Consider the following 18,459-nt stretch of genomic DNA (forward strand, 5'->3'; position numbering starts at 1 on the left):
AATTTGCAATTTAATCTTGAGTGTTAACAAGACAAACATAAAGAGTGTCATGTTAAACTAAATCATATAAACTACAGACCCTCCTATCTTGAGCATCTCTAAATAGGAAAAGTTAATAAACCCCTACGAGAATCTTCTCTCTTCTCCACAAGAGAACAACGCCAGTATGGTATCCCTCTGAACACCGGGGCCTAATATAAGGCACCCACGTTCCGTGTCGCCCTTTCCATGTTCAGGTTGAAACCTGAACTCCTCGTCAAGAGCTGGAGCACTTCTCTTTCTTGAACTAGGCTTGGTGTTTTTTTGGCTCCATTAATTGTGGTTGAAAAAAAGATCATTTAGAAAGTTTTTAAGAATGATTCGTACATGTTTTTTCTCAGGTCAAGAAAGATAAGACTTAAGGACTTGTCAACGAGAGTAATTTTGTCTCTTTTTATATATCAAATGGAGTAAAAGTAAATGAAAGATAAACGTAAGAATGACTAGGGTTATAAAGAAAAAAAAACCTATATCCCCATTATCAAATGAAAACCTTTTGTGTCATCACATATCTCGAAAAGGCTACTCAAATGCTACATTGAGTGCTAGTCGTTGTTTCGTTCCCTAACATTAACTTTCTACTCGTGGAAAGAAGCCAACTGGACTTGAGGATCCTAACAATGCTATGAGGGACATATAAAGACTTTATGGGAAAGATAAAAAGGGTTTCACCTGTTACAAACAAATGATTTTTTCAAAATCTTCGCGTATAATACCCAAATACTTAGGGTGCCACTGATGGATCAACATTTATTGCTTTTTGTTTGTTTGAAACTTCTCTCCAAAAGGCTGCCCATGAGAAGGTTAAGACCCTTCAACCATGGGCTCAACCAAGCACCGAACCTAGATGCTTGTGGGGTCTAGTGAATTGCCAAACCCATCATTCCTGGGTTTAGTCAAGTGTTGAGCTCATACTTCTGTGAGTTTTGTGAGTTACTAGACCTATCGTTCCTGGGCTTAGCCAAGCACTGAGCCCAGATGCCTGTGGGTGTGGTGAGTTGCCATAACCATCATTCCTAGGCTCAACCAAGCGTTGAGGCTAAACGCTTGCGGGTCTAGCAAGTCGCTAAACCTATCGTTTAGGCGCAACCAAGCGCTGAGCCCAAACCTGTCTTGATGGATCAAATATATTTTTATCCTGATAGGACTGTAAATCAAAGATATTTTATTCTAATAGGACATGTCAACCTTTCCTTACAAGAAAGAGAAACACCTAAGGGCTATAAAATGAGGAAACATAGATGATTGTGCCAACTTCAATTGTTCTCTCTGGTTACAAGGATTGATCAATCTTAACTAACATTAATTTAATCATCAGAGAGTTCTTAAATAGATAAAAGAGGACATTTTACAAGTAACGAAGATGATCTACCTGCGCTTTCACCATGAAAGGGTGAGTCAGGTTGTTATAACTAGTAGATTAATGACTTTATCTGAGGCTTACGCCTGACCTTTAAATCCACCAGATAAAACCAGACTCCATCACTATCATTACATATTCATTAAAAAATAAGATAATAAAAATTAGTTTTATATAAAAAGATTAAGAAAAACAGATTTAGAATACATAACCTAGAGAAACATTTAATTTTTTAATTTTGAAATAAGCTAAAATGAGAGTCTTATTGATCCTCATCTACATTAATGACTATACAGTCAGGAAATTAAGGTGACATAAGAACTTGTAAGATTAAAATTCAAAGTTTTTAATTTTTTTTCAATAAATAAGATCCTATAACAATGAGTGGTTAGACATTTAGAAAATTAGCACAAGCCGCCTCTCACAATCTTTAAAAATCCCCCCCCCCCTCTCTCTCGACACACGAATCTTTTCTTCTACAAGATATATTTATTTTTAGGAGTTAAATCTTGACTGTAGCGCAACAAATGCCCCCATGAGGTTTTTTATTTTTATTTTTATTGTAGCACAACGAACCTGCAAAGAAATGGCATAAAAAAAGGTAGAGAAAAAAAAACATAAAATAGAGTATAAAATATATTTGGATTTGGACATAATTTGAGGATTAATTTATTGTATTTCTAGGATTCGAGAATCTCGTTCGTTAGTGAACAATGAACCTCGTTGTGGTCTTCGAACTTCCAAGCCGTGTAATTAGAAAACCGACCCTCCCGTGATACAAATGCCAATTCAATCATTTACTTTACCTTTGACATTAAACTTGCCACCTCACCCGCATTAACCGGAAGTGTAAGATACTTCTTGCCTCCATTTGTATCCTACTATAAATCTAATGGGATAATTCTTTTATTTTTATTTTTTTTTCACCCACAAAGCAAAAATCATAAATTCTATTTTTTTAATTTTATTTTTTTTAATATTTAGATTGACCCTTCTACCCGTACTCCTACTCAAATTTTATCCAAATCAAGTCCATAGACTAAAATTTGAAGGGTAATTTGGAAAATTTCAAATTCAAACACCAGAACCATAGTTTTTAGATCCGGCCCGGTGGCCGGCCCGGTTCAAGGCTCGGGTTCCGGGTTTTGACCGGGTTGGCCAGGTCAATTTTTTTTTTAAAATTAAAACGTCGTCGGTTTAGTAAAAAAACAAAAGTCAACGGGTTGCAACCGAGTTTTTGACCTGGTCTTGCCGGGTCACCGGGTCAACCGGGTCACATCGGGTTTTTCCTTACCCTATTTTTTCTTCAACCCGGTCTGGTTCCAGTCCCGGATTGACTCGCCGGGCCGGGCCGGGTTTCAAAACTATGACCAGGACAAGTGAAGCTTAGATGATGTTTGAAAGTATGGTTTTGGTTGCTTTCTAAAATGTTTTTTGTTTGGAAATACGTTAAACTAATATTTTTTTTTATTTAAAAAAAAATTATTTTTGATATTAGTGCATCAAAATGATTTGAAAAAGTTAAAAAAATATTAATTTGAAGTAAAAAAAATAAAAATAAAAATTATATTTTTTTAAAAAATACAAAAACAAACGGAAAGTAAAGGATGGGAAAAGATTGCTCTCCATAATATGAATCCTGCTTGATGCTATTTGGGATGATTATTTACTAAAAAAAGAATTGTTGGTTATGATACGGAATAAGAAAAAGATAATCAGTGAAATTCCGTACAAGTTTCCTAACACGAGGTATTTTTTTTCCTTCTAATTTCATGGTTTCACATTGCTATAACACGCATCCTCACACGCGCGCTGCTATGACGCGTGAGTTTGATACACAAGAAAACAAAACATTAAAAATTAAAAAAAAATATAAATAGACAATAAAGTAGGAGCCGACCGTGAAGGGATCATGCTAACTGCTAAGAATCTTTGTGTTCTCCAAGGCCCAAGAAAAAACAGGAACATTTTTAGAGAACCAGCCAAACAGGGCTTTATTATTCATCTCCTATTTATTAATAGTTAATAATGATAAAATGCAATATTTATTTTTTATTTTCCAGTCATGGCATCCTACTTTTTATAATTTTTTTTATTTAATATTTTTAGATTATTTTGAGTTAAAAATAATTTTAAAAAATAAAAAATTCTTTCAATATAATTTTAAATAAAAATTATTTTAAAAAATAACTGTAATAACAAATTACGTATAACTCGTTAAGATTAAAGGGAGGAAGGAGATGCATGTACTAGTACAAATTACGAAGTCTAGGTTGGAAAATAAAGAGAGAAAATGGAGTGCCGAAAAGGTGGGTCCCAGAGTCCTGGAAAAGGGGCCCACCATCCTGTGAAAGTTGAAACCCACCCCCCCTCCTCGGTGTTTAAAAGCAGCTGCAAAGCACCTCCATTTTTATGCCGCAGACCCACTACTATTCTTCTACTCGTCTACTCATTAACTAAAAAGCTAAACAACAGCTGCTGCTAATCTACATTTGTTGTCCCTAAGCCAAAGCAACAGCACCCAATAAACCAATCCAGCTGTTTTCTTATTTCTCTCTTTGTGAAGAAAGAATAAAGTGTGCGCAGAGAGAAAGCAAAAATAAAGAGAGAGAAAGCCAAAGCAAAGAAAGGCCATTGTTTTGAAAGTTGTCATCTCTTCTTCTCATGCTCATTGCTCAATGGCTTTGAAGAAGACATCAATGTGCAATAGCAGTAATGCGTTGCTGGTTTTATTGTTTTTGGTGAGTTCTTTGGCCTGTTCTGTCACTGCCTCTGTGTCTTATGACTCTAAGGCCATCACCATTAATGGCCAAAGAAGGATTCTTATTTCTGGATCCATTCACTACCCAAGAAGTTCCCCTGAGGTATTTTCCCAAATGCACTTCATGTTCTTCGTTTTACTGCTCCTTTTGAAGCTCTTTCTTGAAATGGGCACCTCTAAATGCGCTCCAGGTTTGTGTCCTTTAGTTCTTATTTGACTGGGATTTTTTTTTGTGGGGATATGGCAGATGTGGCCAGATCTTATTCAGAAGGCAAAAGAAGGAGGACTGGATGTTATTCAGACATATGTTTTTTGGAATGGGCATGAACCTTCACCAGGAAAGGTAATTGCAAAAAAAAGGAACAACCATTTTTTTTTTTGGTTATATTCAAGTTAATGGAGCAAGGCGAGTAATATCCTAATCTACTTTCTGGCTCTTTGCAGTATTATTTTGAGGGGAACTATGATCTGGTCAAGTTTGTTAAGCTGGCGAAGGAAGCAGGCCTTTATGTTCATCTCAGGATTGGACCTTATATCTGTGCTGAGTGGAACTTTGGGTAATAAATCTATATCTAAAGTTGAACAGGTTGCACTTTCCATTAACAGAAGTAAAAAACTGAGATAGTTTTGAAGTTTTGCAAATTTGAGCAAAATGTTCTGCTTTGATTTTCAGGGGTTTCCCAGTTTGGCTCAAGTACATTCCAGGCATCAATTTCAGAACAGACAATGGCCCTTTCAAGGTAAGGCTGTTCTTAATGTTAACTTTGCTTTTTTTCTTGTTGTACTGATTTGCCTTCTTTTCTTTTCTTTTCTCTTTATATAATTAATCTTGGATTTTAAATTTGCAACAATGAAGGCTCAAATGCAGAAGTTCACAACAAAGATTGTTAACATGATGAAAGCAGAAAGGTTATTTGAGACTCAAGGTGGTCCAATAATTCTCTCCCAGGTAGCCATATTCCTCCAATCTTATTGGTTTTCTCTTCATCCAATACGGTGTTGTATATTTTTCAATTCATTATAAACTCCATATAAATTCTTTATTTCGTCGTTCATTTGATAGAATAAGGTACTTAACTAAGACAAACATTTTCCTTTCCCTATCAATATCTGTGACAGATTGAGAATGAATATGGACCCATGGAGTATGAAATTGGTTCACCTGGTAAAGCTTACACCAAATGGGCTGCAGAAATGGCTGTAGGTCTCCGTACTGGTGTCCCATGGGTCATGTGCAAGCAAGATGATGCCCCAGATCCTATTGTAAGCTCTCTGCTTATCTTTTTTCTTTTACCGTTTAGCAGCATCTTTTTGCCTTTCGCTTGTCAAGTTCCTCGTGTTTCCTACTCTCTTAGTGGGGTTACCATTTAATTGTGTTTCCCCCATTTTTTTTTTTTAAATTTCTTTGGTCTTTGATTTGAGATGATTTATCGATGACCATTTTTCCTTTTCATTTATACTCACAACCCATATCAAAATCCGTACTTAGTGGCTGTTGATGAAAGATGTATTCTTAGTCCAGTTATTTGGAATAAAATGTGTCCAATCGAACCTTTCATCTGTCAGAATCGAATGGTCTTAACATTGAATTATCGTGGGGGGCAATTTATTTTTTCGACATGTGTGTTCGAATGCCTCTAAAGCATTTTATTTGTCTGTTGTCTTGAAAAGATCAACACCTGCAATGGTTTCTACTGTGATTACTTCTCTCCAAACAAAGCTTACAAACCAAAGATGTGGACTGAAGCTTGGACTGGCTGGTAAATTGCTTGCTTCTTGCCTCAACCATCATTTTTTATCACCCCCGAATTCTACAGGTTTATAAGAATACACCAGCATTTGCCTGCTGATCTTCCATCGTCTCTTATTTTGCATACAGGTTTACCCAATTTGGTGGCCCAGTTCCTCACCGACCGGCTGAAGACATGGCATTTTCGGTTGCAAGGTTCATACAGAAGGGGGGGTCATTCATAAACTATTATATGGTAAGTTGTTTTGGAAACTTGAGTGAGTTGCTCCCAAGTTGAATACAACCGAGTTTTATATGCTTGTTACGTGATTTCAGTATCATGGAGGGACAAATTTTGGCCGAACTGCTGGTGGTCCTTTCATTGCAACAAGTTACGATTATGATGCTCCTCTTGATGAATATGGTATGCACATAGGACTCTTTTGTTGAAAAGTGATGTTTCCTTATCCTTGACATTCTTTACCTATCATTTGATATAAGTTTGCATAAACTTGTTCATGCGTTCTACGCGTTATGGAAAAACTAAGAGAAGGTAGTTATAGTAGCAGATGGTATCCTAGAAAGTAAAAACCATATTTGACAACTGTGGAATGCATGTTTCTCTGACACCATAAAGTGCAGCTCGGTAGCTCAAAATTTTTCTTTCTGGTCAAGTGGTTATCTCTGGCTGCTGATTTTGTCATTTGACATGTGGTGCGATGATGATTGACATATTGTAATTAAAACGCTACCCAGACAATGATGTTCTATCAGTTATTTTAGCTATTCTTTAAGAATATTGGTCCTAGATGTCATTTTCCTTGATGTCTCGAAACAGTTCTAACATCGCACCTGACAAAAGTTTTGGTTTCGAACATATCCCATGCTATAGTGGGTCATTCCTGAAGTCAAACCATATTTATTGTCTTTTAATATTATGGAAGCATGCTTTATTATTGTTTCTATAGTTTCAAAATGCTGTTGTTAACAAAACCTTGAAACAATTTTACCTTTTTCAGCAATATCTTGTCATTAAAAGTTTCTCCAACCTGTTTTGTTGGTCAAGATCTGATATGCATTATTAATATGGTTTCCATAAATCTAAAGTACTGCCACTCCTTTGCTTTCGCAGGACTGTTAAGGCAGCCTAAATGGGGCCATTTGAAAGATTTGCATCGGGCAATTAAGCTGTGTGAACCCGCTTTAGTATCTGGAGATGCAACTGTGATACCACTTGGAAATTACCAAGAGGTCAAACTTACCTTCTGTTTTGTATGAAACATTGCTCGTTCCATAGTATTATTGGATTATCCTTAATTTTGTTATTAATATACAGGCTCATGTATTCAATTATAAGGCCGGAGGTTGTGCAGCATTCCTTGCAAATTACCATCAGAGATCATTTGCAAAGGTGTCATTTAGGAATATGCATTATAACCTGCCTCCATGGTCCATCAGCATTCTTCCAGATTGCAAGAACACTGTTTACAACACTGCAAGGGTTAGAATTTCTATAAAAAAAAATTGAGAAATTTCTAGTTCCAGTCTTTTACATAATATTCTGATTGCAACATTTGTACCAAAATTCACTTACAGGTTGGAGCTCAAAGTGCAAGGATGAAGATGACCCCTGTTCCTATGCATGGAGGGTTCTCTTGGCAAGCATATAATGAAGAGCCGTCTGCAAGTGGTGATAGCACATTCACTATGGTTGGGTTGCTGGAGCAAATAAATACAACTAGAGATGTTTCAGACTATTTGTGGTACATGACAGAGTGAGTATTTTATAACCTGGCAAGATCTTTTGCTTTTTCTCTCTCCTTCTCAATTCACCTTTTCTTTTCCTTTTTCTTCCTTTCTTTTTTTGTATTTTACTCACGGGATGATTTTCTGGTTGTCTTTATTCTAGTACTTATATTCTCACTCTTCTTTCCATGTTCTCTTGATATTTCCAGCGTTCATATCGACCCCAGCGAAGGCTTTCTGAGGAGTGGAAAATATCCTGTTCTTGGTGTTCTATCAGCTGGGCACGCTTTACATGTTTTCATCAATGGTCAACTATCAGGTAGGTTTCTGTTCTGTTAATTTTAGGGTGTTCCTTGACCAAATATATATATTACAGATTTTCATACTGTTGGTTGGAGGATATTACAGAGACGTGAAAAGCTGATAAATTTATTTATAATGTTTGGTCAAGCTACTTTAACTGAATGGGTCAATGAATTGACTTATAATGCCTGTCCATGCCACTTTGACTGAATGGGTCTTCTCCTCCATACAAGCCAAGTGATATTTGCCTGTGCTAGAGAGAAGTGCCACATTGCATTCAACCATTTGGTGGAACGTTGATTAAGTTTTTTTTTTTTTTTAATGATCAATATGATAGTGATCATAAACCTCGATAAGTTGATATGTCAATCTCGGTCTTGTTTCAAGCACAACCTAAAATAACTACTTGAGTTCATGGTGAATATTCACGGCATATTGCTCCATGCTTCCTGTCTCTTAGCATGCATTTTCTTTATCTTGAGCAGGGACCGCCTATGGAAGTTTAGACTTCCCAAAGTTGACATTTACTCAAGGTGTAAAGTTGAGAGCTGGCGTCAACAAAATTTCTCTTCTCAGCATTGCTGTTGGTCTCCCGGTTTGTTCTTACTTTCCCACTCTCAGCACATGGAAATTTGGTGCTCAAAAGTGTCCATAGTAATTTGCATTTAACATTGCTTTTCATCATGTTACTTTTGGGGACAGAATGTTGGCCCACACTTTGAGACATGGAATGCTGGTATTCTTGGACCTGTGACGTTGAATGGTCTCAATGAGGGAAGAAGGGACTTGTCCTGGCAGAAGTGGTCTTACAAGGTTTGTCTTCGAACATTTTCCCTGTTGTCGCTTGTCTTCCCTGCATGCAAAAGATTCATTTGTTTGCATTTTTCAATCAGATTGGTCTTCATGGGGAAGCATTGGGTCTCCATTCAATCAGTGGGAGTTCCTCGGTTGAGTGGGCAGAGGGATCTTTGGTGGCCCAAAGACAGCCACTGTCATGGTATAAAGTGAGTATCTTAAACTTCAATCAAAAGAACATTGATAATAAATTGAAGTCTCGAAAGAATGTGTTACTTGGTGTTGCATTAAACTATCAATCGCGTTCCTTGTCCTTGAAAAGAAAGTATTTTTTATTGGAAACAAAGAAGGCAAAACTTGTGTTTAGATGATAACAAATACATGTCCCTCTTTAAAAAAATACTCTGGTTTTTTGTTGGAAGTTGTGACCCGAAAACATGCGTCTTCTTCTACCATTGTGGGGCTGAGTTGCAACTCCCAGAACATGCTTTGTCCATTTTCAACCAAAAAAATTCAATGATGGAGCACATGTTTAATTAGCAACGTACAGTATAACATGTTTCTATGGGTTACATATGCTTGGTAGATTGTGGTTCCAAGGACTGCTCAAAGCAGACCTCATCTAGATCTGACAGGTCTAGAATTGACATCTTTCTGTCATGTTTGTTTCCAGACTACTTTCAACGCTCCTGCTGGGAATTCCCCTTTGGCATTGGATATGGGCAGCATGGGAAAAGGCCAGATATGGATAAATGGACAACATGTTGGACGTCACTGGCCTGCTTATAAAGCATCTGGAACATGTGGGGACTGTAGTTATATTGGAACTTATAATGAAAAGAAATGCTCAACTAATTGTGGCGAGGCTTCCCAGAGATGGTAAATAGAAAAAAACTTGACTTTTCTTTTTGGACTCTTGGAGTCATTCATGTAACGAACAAATGATTTGTAATTTTTCAGGTATCATGTCCCTCAGTCATGGCTAAAGCCAACAGGGAACTTGCTGGTTGTGTTTGAAGAATGGGGTGGAGATCCAAATGGGATTTCTTTGGTTAGAAGAGATGTAGACAGTGTGTGCGCTGATATTTATGAGTGGCAGCCAACTTTGATGAATTATCAGATGCAAGCATCTGGTAAAGTCAATAAGCCACTGAGGCCTAAAGCTCATCTGTCATGTGGCCCTGGACAGAAAATCAGATCAATCAAGTTTGCCAGCTTTGGGACACCAGAAGGGGTTTGTGGTAGCTATCGCCAGGGAAGCTGTCATGCCTTCCACTCTTATGATGCTTTTAACAATGTATGTAGTCTTGCATTTGTCTTGCCATCCCTTTTCTCCTCAAGGAAAACTAATCATTTTACCAGTGACAGCTATGAAAATGCTGTTTTACAATTCGTTGGTAATTTAAATTCAAGAGACCTATTTCTTAGCACTGTCCAATTTTTAAAATTTTTTTTCCTTTCTAGAAAAGCAGTCCAGACCGAATAGCTTCTCATTTAGATTTACTGATAATCTATCATACAGAGTAAAACCAGAACTTTCAGTTTATCCATTTTTTCCAAATCGCAAACACTGACGCAGACTTTGTTCTTGCAGCTTTGTGTTGGGCAGAATTCATGCTCGGTGACTGTAGCACCTGAAATGTTTGGGGGAGATCCTTGCCTGAATGTCATGAAGAAACTAGCAGTAGAGGCCATTTGCAGCTGATGAGCTACAACGGCTGAAGTAAATGAAATAAAGAAGATTCTGGATTTTGATTTTCTCACCCTCCAATACAGCATCTTCGGTATACTATTTTATGGTTAAATTAAAAGCTTCTCAACCAAGAGCACTACAAACATTTGTTCTGGCTTTTCCAGGGTGAAGTTGTACAAATATACAGCACGCCATCTGGTCGATAGCCATATAGATTGTGCAAATGATTGCAGATAAGCTTTTTTATATAGGCGGAGCCAGTGTTTATTGTTGGTGCCCTGTATATGCAGCAAACAAGTGAAGGGAGTGGGTTCGGTAGAAGCACATTGAGATGAAAAACTAAACGAGTCCATGTGCAAATTTGGTAGTTTTTAGAGTATGGAAAGCCTCTGGTTTCCTGTGATCTTATATTTTTTATTCAATGTAAACTTCCTGGGAACCACTTCCTTTGTTGCTTTGTTCTTGTAAGAAAGTTTCTAAGTTAAAGAAATGATACCAAACTTCCCAAATTACTCCTATGCCATTCAATAAGTGTTGGCCCTTCAGTACATTTGATGTCATTTGTATTTTACTTGCACCAATTGCTTGTGTTAAAAAAGAAAATCAATTTCCATGATTAAGAAATCCTAGGCTGCCCCTTTTTGCTTGCCGGGATGCCCTTCACTATCTAGCTAGGAGCCCTATGATAATTTAGTTAATACTAGTTTATTGGCTTGTGTTTTGTCATAGTTATATCAATTTTTTAAAAATATATATATAAAAATATAATAAAAAAAATGTTAAGATCAAGAATAATTTGTTGTTGACATCCTCATTAAATCTGGTTAATTCTAAAACTTTTATTTTTAATTTTTTACCTAACTCAAGTTTTGTAATTAAATTTTATAGGAGTTGTTTTAATTTAAATTGATTGATTTTACAGGTTCAAAGGTAACTTAGATAACTGAAAAAAATGGCTTGATTTTTTAAAAAAATTTAAAATGATAATTTTTAAAAAAATATCGAGACAATAACATATCAGATCAACTTCGGTTCCCCTGCGACCTGAGTTATGGAATCTATAAAGTTTAAACACTTTTTTATACACTTTTTATTTATTTAATTATATAATAAAAATAGATGCTTCTAAAATTAAACACCAACTTTAAAATAAATATTTATTTAAAACTGTGATAACCCTATAGAAATCAAACAAAAATAAATCATGCAATCTATTTCCTAATCAATTCAATATTAAAGTACGAAATAAAAAAGATAATAATTAAAAAAAAGATTAAAAAAAAAAACATGTCCAGTTGGTGGGTAAACCCATCAAACCTGTGAATCAGATAACCTTGATTATCATGCCAAACTTGTGAACCGAGTTACAGACTCTATTGAGATTATACTATATGTTTTAAAAATTATTTTTTATTTAACTATATGATAACAAAAATAGATGATTGTAAAATCAAACACCAATTTAATATCAAAATATTTTTTTATAAAAAATAAAATGAAATCAATTATAAAACTATTTTTTTTTTAAATATGTGCTTACATTTAGAGGGAGCCAAGGATAAAGTTTTGTTGCACGGTTAAGAACTATAAAAGGCAACTGTTGCTGGCCACAAACTGTGCCTCGAATTCACGGCAGCCTTTTAATCAAATTAGCTCAGCTTAGAAGGTCAATGTAACAAATGGCTAGAACAAATTGGTGATATGGTCTCTCTGTATTGAGCTTGTGATGGAAAAGACAATTTCTATTTAAAAAAACAATCACCATAACAGCACAGCAAGCTTGCATACCATTAGGGAGCGAAGCGATTCAAGCCTTGATAGGTGAAAGATCGACACGATTGATGTCAGCCACAACACCATATTCTAAAATTGTCGTGGGATTAATCGAGATGCACACAAGCTGATCCAAATATCTATAATAAACTTAAAAAAAAAAAAAAACAGCTGTGGGAACACATGAATGACAGTAGCAAGTGCAAATTAAATGAAACCTAAGGTATTTGTGATTTACAGCAAGCACGCAGCACATATCAATGGGAGAGAGGGCGAAAAGACTATGAACAGGAAAAGGGAAATTAATTATACCGAACTAAATGGCAACATTTTCTGACGACTGAGATGGCAAGTTGACATTCTTGGAAAGTTGAATGAAAATTTGTTGGTGAAAACCAATCAACAATTATAGCGGAAATGAAGAAACTCAAATAACTGGCAATTTTTGTGCATCTAGAAAAATAGATTTTTTTTTTTCGTTAGCAAGCGTGCACAAAATATCGAATAGCAGGATCTTTCTCCTGGTTAAAACGGTATAGATGTTTTGTGATTGATCATAAAATTATGATTTAAAGGGTTAAAGAGTCATAATCTAATATTATATATATTAGAAAATTTACTGGTTTATAAGAGTTTGGATAAGAAGCCTGATTATATATAAAAAAAATGCATTACTCTCAGTGCACAATATCATTGATAAACTGCATTATTGATTGATTGTTTTTTCTCATGTCATATTTCTATTTGTTAGTCTGTTTAAAGTTCAAAACAAATCCATTTAAGTAAGGAGACCTTTGTCTTATCTGGCTAAAACCTAATCATTCTCAAACTCAAATCATAATGGTGTATTTATTTCTATTTTTGTATCTTTAATACTTGAGATATATTTTACAGTGTAATTTTATATTTTCAAATATTAAAGTCTATAATTAATTCATAAGATTTTTTTTGTCAATTCATTTAATTTAATACCTAGAATATGCATTATATTGTAAAATTCATACCTTAAATATTAATTAGATAAATTGATTTTTATGGTGTTTTTTAAATTTTATCCAAATACTAATGGATAACCACAAACTTATTATGATATTGATACCCATTAAATGATTTTTATTTTATTTTTCAAAGTAAGATAAAAAGCAATTTTTATTTTTATAAAATATGCATGAAAATTTTTAGAATTTAGTCATATGCACATATTTTTAGAATTAAAAAAAAAACATATTTTGTATTTTTTGAATAAGGGTTTTTTTTTGTATTTTTCTAAAATTAAAAAAAAAACATGTTTATTTAATACCAGGTCAGTATCTTATAGTATAAGTTTAAAGTCCAAATATTAAACGAAATGGTTGAAAAACATGCGAGGGAACTACAAATAATTTTAAAATGGTCCTTGAATTTCTTTTAGAATTTTTGGAAATCATTTGAAGTTTGTTTGGCAAACACTAAAAAGAAGGAAAAAGAAACATTGTTGGGAAATTGATAGGACGTGTTTGCCAAACACATCATTAGCTAAAAATCAGAGATATAAAAATTATCTTAAGACAGTATTTGGAAAACTCACTTTAAGAAAAAAAAATGCATTTGTCCCTTTGAAAAATCTCAAACTAAACAAACATGCCCTTAACCTAATGGACTCAACCCAACCACATGGGTTGGGCTTCCCGACCCAAAATTCAAAGGCCCATAAAAAGATCCATGTTTAGAAAAGAAAGAATGAAGATCAAAGAGAGGTTTTTGTTTGAATATCATCAAGAACACGAAGAACACTCTCATGAACCTAGAAATCGAAGTATTATCACAAACTAAATTATGTTAAACGAAAGGCATAAAAATATAATATAAAAAACTAAAGTCTAATCATGGATTAAACGACATGATAAACTCTGATATGAGCAATTCAAACCTGACAATAAAAAACCTAAACCCAACATTTGAAAACTTCAAATGATCGAATGATCCAAAACAAGCATTTAATACACAAGAAAATGATAGAGAAACATTATATATAAGTCTAAGTTTTGGTCAAGATACATGAATCAAGCTAAAAAAAATTAGTATATGAAAAATCTAATTTTAAAGCCAAGAACTTTCAAACCTAGATCCCAAAAAAAACCTAAAAATTGCTCAAAAAAGCCTAAACCCATAAACAAGCATAAAACTAGAAAAAGGGACTTAAGCATTGTAACCATAGTTTAGACATGCTACACACAACTTATTTGAAACATTAGAAATAACAAGAAACTTCAAAAACAACAATCAAAACCTATTATCTACAGCAAGCCAGAATTACATTCTTTTAGGCATAAATATTGTTTTATTAATCATTTTCATTGTTCCTAAGCTCAAATATCATACTTATAACTTCAACAAACCCAGTGAACTACCCTGAAACATCTTAATCCATAACAACATCATACTTAGCATATTTTTCCATAACTTTAGTATTTATTAACTAAACATTAAAGCATGCAAAACAACATTATACACTATCATTTACCATTATATTATCAACTTTTAACACATCAATCAATGCATCAAACAAAACTTGAGTATACATAGACATGCTAATTCATGGCAATAACTAGTCATCATGGGAAAAAAAAAAAAACATCCATTACATTTAAACTAACAAATAGCTTTAAGAGATGCATAATAAACATTCTAAACAAAGATTTAAAAGACAATAGAAGGGGGTGCGTACTCATTGAGCTCTACCCCCTTATCAAAGTTGAAAATATACCTTGTCTAACAATGTTGCTTCTTAAACTGAGAATTTTTTGTTGCTTCTTCAAACTCTAGATATGGTATCCATGCTTCCAATCTTGAACTTACAAGTTATGTCTTCTTCCTCTCTCTTTCCACTTCCCTTTACCAAAAGACTTTCAATTGCTAAAGTTTCTCTCTTTTTTCTCTGTGATTTCTTTTTGTGTTTTTTTTCAAGAGCATATAGCTTTTTATAGGCAAACACAAACCAGAAATGGCAAAACCAAATAGTCTTTGCCAAGAGTTTGTTAAGGAAGATTCTTATTCTCTCTTCTAGAACCTTTCTCTTTGAAAATAGTGGGTGTTTGGTCCCTTTTTGTCCTCTTATAAATAGAAATTACACCTAAGAAAACAACATTAGAGTCTTTCTATTATGGTGAGATTTTCTTCAATCATGGATGATTGGGTTGGGTACTTTATCAAGGTCATTGTGGAGATCGGGACATAAATGATTCATTTAAGGATCTGAATCTTGTAGAGGGTATATAGATCTACCATTGGGATCAAACCACTCTTTATTTGGAGGTCTATAACTCCATATTAATTAATTGGAAGGTAAGCTCTTGATTAACCCGAATCTGCCAATGTAGGGGAGGTTAATTAGGGAAACAATGTTGTCAAGTTCATTGATCCAAATGAGGTAAAAACATGTGATGAGGGTAATTGATCTTTGTAGAGGAGATGTTTCTCAGTCGAGTGGTGGTGGTTGGCGTCTCTAAGATGGTTGGAGATGCCATATTCATTCATCTAAGAGTGACATCTCGATTAGCCTTCATCTGTTGAAAAAGATGGTGAACAAGGTTGGACGACGTGTCATTTATTTCTTCACTAAAGTCTGAGTGACGCGTTGTTTGTTTAAACTCTAATAATTAGGGTTTTTAAAAAAGGATTTTAAGAAATTTTCAATTTAGTTTTTATTCTTTCAATTTAAGCATATGCATCCTCAACTAACTCTAAAACTTCTCAATTTTTGCAATTACACCCCTGGAAACCTTGATTTAAATCATTTAATTTGAGCTTTTTTTCACTTTGATCCTTGGTTTCTAGATTATGCAATTACACCCTTGATTTCATCAATATCAGTCCTCAAACTAACATACATTTTGCACTTTGGTCCTTAGTTTTGAAATTTTTCAATTTGACCCTCAATCAGTCTTTAGTCTTTAATTATTTTTTTCAATTGAACTCTTATTTTCATTTGATTAAACTTGTAAAAATTAAATTTGGTCTTCCAAAATCATAATTTTTTCAATGAAGCCCAAATTAGGCTTCAAAACTTAATTTTGCATCAATTAACTCTTTAATCAAATTAATTTAACCCATTAAAAGTATAATCAAGTCCTTGCACTTAATTTATTCTTTTAATTTTAGCCTAATTTAATTTTTAAACTTAATTATTCTTAAATTAGGCCCATGACTAAATAAAATCAACATGTTAAAATCTAATTAAATTCTCATACTTATTTTTTATGCAAATTCATCTAATATTCACTTAAGTTAACCTTTAATTTACATTGTTTTTCATATTTAGGTCCTTCAAGGATGTAATTGAGTTTTCAATATTATCAAAGATCCAATTTGATCTCTTTATCTCTCGTTTATGCATTTGAATCCCTCTTCAAGCTGTTTTTTTCCAACCGAGTCGTTTGTCCTACATATTTTTGAATATAAAAAAGAACATGATAATTTTAAGGAACCCAAAATTAGATTATGAAAGTTGCCCCCTCTTTACAATGCTTACGACAAAAAGTCTCATGAGAGACTTTAGATAGTAAGTTTATAAAGAAGAAAAGATAAAAAGATGTGAAAGATTTTTAATGTTAGGATAAAAGAAAAATCCAATAGGGATTTATGGATTTACCCAATGAAGAAGTGGTTAATCCTTTTCAAAGTGATGAGATATTTAAAGATATCTTCAAGAATGACAAATCTAACACAATTATCACAAATGAGGGCTCAAAAGCACACTCTAAAGGCAATAGTGTCAAAAGCATTACTTGAGAGAGAGATCGGCCAAACACCGTACTATTTAAAAGATGAGGGTTTAAAGGCACACGCAGAATGTGATAGTGCCAAAAGCACTATCTAAGGGAGATAGGTGCTAAACAACACACTATATGATTGTGAGGGCTGAAATGTACACTCAGAAGATGAGAGTGCCAAAAGCACTATCTAAAGGAGATAGGGGCTACACAACGCACTTTCTAATAGCGAGGGCTCAAAGTCATACTCAAAAGATGATAGTGCCAAAAGCACTATCTAAAAGGAGACAAGAGCTAAACAACGTACTATCTGAGAGTGAGGGCTCAAACACGCTCTTAAAAAATGATAGTGCCAAAAGCATTATCTAAAGGAGATAGAGGTTAAACAATGCACTATTTGAGGGTAAGGGTTTAAAGGCGTACTAAAAAGATGATAATACCGAAAGTATTATCTAAAAAGAGATAGAGGCTAAGCAGTGCACTATTTAAAGGCAAGGGCTCAAAGATACACTTGAAAAAAATAGTGTCGAAAGCACTATTTAAAAGGAGATAAGGGATAAACAACACACTATCTGAGGGTAAGGGCTCAAAGACGCACTCAGAATATGATAGTTCCAAAAGCATTATCTAAAAGAGATAAGAGCTAAACAACTCACTATCTGAAAGGTGAGGGGCTCAAAGGCACTTAAAAAGTGATAGCTTCAAAGATGTTCTCTAAAAATGAATAGCTTAAAAGCATATTTGAAATGATATGCTTTAAATTCGCATTCACACAACCTTAAAGATATCTCAAGATCTTATATTTTGAAAATTGGGCTTTCTTTTCCTTTGTATTGGTAGGAATTAAACCTTTAATGGTTTTTTTTACTGGAAAATTTTTGAATACGTTAATGATTCTTCCCTTGGACTCCTTGCAAGGATAAATATACAATGCTTTGAGGTTAATATGCATGCATTTTTACCTGAGAAACATAGGTCCCCTTTCTTCGTGGACCCTGTCCCTCAAAGCTTTAATCTTTGTAGCAAGTTTTTATGGCTCCTCTCCTCTGCTTTGGCTTATTAGAGCTATAACTTGTGGTGGGAAAGGGATGCTTATTTAATAAGCTCGGATGATCTTTGCTTATCCTATTATCTAGGCACTTTTGTCTCATTGATTATGACCTTTCAAGGCTCCTATATTTATCTTTGTAATTATACGAGTATCACTGCTAGGGTGTTATGACCACCACTCAGTATTCACCATTCATGTTCTATGATAGCTTTCATAGTTATATCTTAAGTTCTAAAAAGACATAGGAGGATTTAAATAGTTTGGTTCCTGTTTTCTATATTTTTTTAAAGGAGTTATGTAGCCAGCCCTGTTGTGTTTCTTGAATTGCCCCTATCTTGATCATGCCCCTATGTTATTTATCTTGTTTTGTTTGTTTAGGTTTTCTCAAGGACGATATTATACAGAAGATGTTTGGTTCTTACAAAAGATCGATATCATAAAATTCTTTTTGGAATTTC

At 34.2% G+C, this 18,459-nt stretch overlaps 1 protein-coding gene across 1 annotated transcript; it reads left to right on the plus strand.

Moving 5' to 3' along the window:
* The first annotated feature begins 3,805 nt into the window (after window positions 1-3,805).
* Window positions 3,806-10,938, plus strand: LOC18096747 (beta-galactosidase 1). The gene is made up of 19 exons (XM_024597494.2): window positions 3,806-4,263; window positions 4,408-4,503; window positions 4,605-4,717; window positions 4,834-4,900; window positions 5,017-5,109; window positions 5,280-5,423; window positions 5,832-5,920; window positions 6,040-6,145; window positions 6,226-6,313; window positions 7,022-7,140; window positions 7,226-7,390; window positions 7,486-7,664; window positions 7,845-7,954; window positions 8,424-8,533; window positions 8,641-8,751; window positions 8,832-8,942; window positions 9,407-9,612; window positions 9,694-10,030; window positions 10,328-10,938. Exons 1-19 carry the CDS (start codon window positions 4,078-4,080, stop codon window positions 10,436-10,438), a joined length of 2,541 nt encoding a protein of 846 aa, XP_024453262.2. The 5' UTR covers window positions 3,806-4,077; the 3' UTR covers window positions 10,439-10,938.
* The last annotated feature ends 7,521 nt before the right edge of the window (window positions 10,939-18,459 follow it).

The sequence above is a fragment of the Populus trichocarpa genome, chromosome 3 (genome assembly GCF_000002775.5).
Source record: "Populus trichocarpa isolate Nisqually-1 chromosome 3, P.trichocarpa_v4.1, whole genome shotgun sequence".
Taxonomy (NCBI): Eukaryota; Viridiplantae; Streptophyta; class Magnoliopsida; order Malpighiales; family Salicaceae; genus Populus; species Populus trichocarpa.

Coding starts and splice junctions, on each gene's coding strand:
- LOC18096747 (XM_024597494.2), top strand. CDS start 4,078: ATGGCTTTGAAGAAGACATCAATGTGCAATAGCAGTAATGCGTTGCTG. Junction 5,424..5,831: donor ATGATGCCCCAGATCCTATT/GTAAGCTCTCTG, acceptor TGTCTTGAAAAG/ATCAACACCTGCAATGGTTT. Junction 8,943..9,406: donor AGCCACTGTCATGGTATAAA/GTGAGTATCTTA, acceptor GTTTGTTTCCAG/ACTACTTTCAACGCTCCTGC.